The following is a 2,358-nucleotide window of genomic DNA, read 5'->3' as shown; positions in this document are numbered from 1 at the left end:
TCCAAGCAGAACTCAAGCATCAAATTATTAAGAGGTCAACATCACAACAAAATTTTAAGATTAAAAAAAAGGTTAAAATAATAGCCACAAAATCAAGCCACCATGAAAGACACTGAAACTTCCACGACCCTAATACCCTTCTCACATGCAATTGCCATTTGCCGACAAGAATCTCAAACATTCACACCATTTTTCTTTCTTAAGTAATCTTTTTTAACCAACTTTTCAACTTACTTCCAACACAAGTCATGTGAAATTTTTATATATCCAAGAGTTAAATGATTTTTTTTTATATTTTACATTTTTTTTAATCTCTAAATGTGAGATCAGAACAATAACAACAACAAAAACAATTAAAATAAGAGAAAAATGTACTTATGTATATTATATTTTCAAATCCAATCATTTATGTAAGAACAAAATAGTACTAATAAACAACATCAAATAAGCACAATAATATGCTTTACAACTTAATGATTCTCAAATCTAAGCCTTTCCAGCAAGAACAGGAATACTTTGCTCATTTCTGAAAAAATTATCAGGATCAACAGCAGTCTTAATCTTAACCAACCTATCAAAATTACCATTAAAATACTTAGCACCATAAACTTGACCTTCTTGATAACTATTCTCACCAAAACTATTAATCCCAATATCAAGATCTCTATAGTTTATATAAGCACTTCTTGGATTCTTTGACACATAAGGTTCCATGAAACTATAAAGACTCTTAGCTTGATTCAAATAATTCAACGTTGCATTAGGTGCTGGATCATCCCAATTCACTGAAAACTGAATTTTGAACAAGTTCCCGGCACGGTGAGGAAAAGGCGTCGCGTCGGCCGGAATCTCATTCATTCTTCCACCATAAGGATTGAAAACAAATCCAACTTTTCCTAACTCAATCATCTTTTTCCATATCAAATTCAATCCATCTTTTGGAATAGCTTTCTGAACATAATCAGATTTTCTCTTCCCAAAACTCGCCGAATTCAGATTCCTATCCAAAAGACTCTCTGGTTTTGCGCCGTTTTTAAAGTCGTCGGCGTTGTTGTACCAAAGTACAGAATTAATCCAACTCAACTCAAGACAATCTGTTTTTTTCAATCCTAAAAGTGGGAATTCTTTAGCTAAAATTCCCACCAGTTCCTCGGCGCCTCCGAGGAACATAGCAACAACAGAAGCTCTAACAGTTTTTGTTCCTTTGAAAGTTTTAGAACTTATAGGCTGCAAGAGAAGCCTCATGAAAAGCCTATTATCAGTAGTTGGAGCAACTTGTTGCCATTGAACAACAAGATCAGTAGCATTCTGTTCCAATGTTTTCTCTATTCTGAAAACAGTAACGGTTTCAGGAACCGCTACTAATTTAACAGTATAAGATAAAACAACACCAAAACTAGCACCACCGCCACCTCTTATAGCCCAAAAGAGATCTTCTCCCATTGATTTCCTATTCAAAAGTCTTCCTTTAACATCAACAATTTCAGCATCAATGATATTATCAGTAGAAAGACCATATTTTCTCAACATTGTACCATATCCTCCACCGCTGAAGTGACCACCAACACCAACAGTTGGGCACACACCAGCAGGAAAGCCATGGACTTTACTCTTTTCGTAAATTCTGTAATAAACTTCACCAAGAGTAGCACCAGCTTGAACAAAAGCAACTTCGTTTGTTATATCAACATTGATTGTTCTTAAATTGAACATATCAAGGATGATAAAGGGTGATTGGTTTGAGATGTAAGAAATACCCTCATAATCATGGCCGCCACTTCTGATTTTGATTTGAACGTTAACTGTTTTAGCGCAGATAATGGTGGATTGAATATGAGAGGTTTGTTTAGGAGTAACAATGATTGATGGTTTGGAAGTTGAGGATGTGTTGAAACGTGCGTTACGGATGTAGTTTTGAAGGACAGTGGAAAATGAAGGGTTTGATTGTGGGAAAACTATGTTGGAGATAGATGGATCCGTGTTGTTTTGTTTGAGGCAGTTAAGGAAAGTTGTGTACAAAGATTCTGAAGCAGGTGGTGCTGCTAAGGATGTATAGAAAACAGTTAGAAGAAAAAAAGAAAGAGAAAATAGTATTGGTTTTGCCATTGGAAACGTGTTGTTTTGTGAGTTTACGTTGTAGTGAATATGTTTGGTTCTTATAGGAGAATGATTAACATGTTGGACAGTTTCTTTGACATTTTGTGTTGAAATTTCAACAACGCGCCTAACAGGATGAGGATGAGACTTTGTCGTTAAATTTATGATATTTTAAGGGAATTGTATTTTCGCATATGGGATGAATTTCACCTCTCTGAAAATACTTTTTTTTTTTTTTAAATTTCTATAAATATAAATATT

General features: G+C 34.4%; 1 protein-coding gene across 1 annotated transcript; it reads right to left on the bottom strand.

The window, feature by feature from the left end:
• Nucleotides 1–359: 359 nt before the first annotated feature.
• Nucleotides 360–2,142, bottom strand: LOC131595326 (berberine bridge enzyme-like 21). The gene has a single exon (XM_058867651.1). The coding sequence runs from the start codon at nt 2,104–2,106 to the stop codon at nt 487–489; it is 1,620 nt and encodes a 539-aa protein (XP_058723634.1). The 5' UTR covers nt 2,107–2,142; the 3' UTR covers nt 360–486.
• Between the last annotated feature and the right edge of the window lie 216 nt (nt 2,143–2,358).

The sequence above is a fragment of the Vicia villosa genome, linkage group LG4 (genome assembly GCF_029867415.1).
Source record: "Vicia villosa cultivar HV-30 ecotype Madison, WI linkage group LG4, Vvil1.0, whole genome shotgun sequence".
In the NCBI taxonomy this organism is placed as follows: Eukaryota; Viridiplantae; Streptophyta; class Magnoliopsida; order Fabales; family Fabaceae; genus Vicia; species Vicia villosa.
This window is presented reverse-complemented; position numbering and strand designations above follow the sequence as displayed.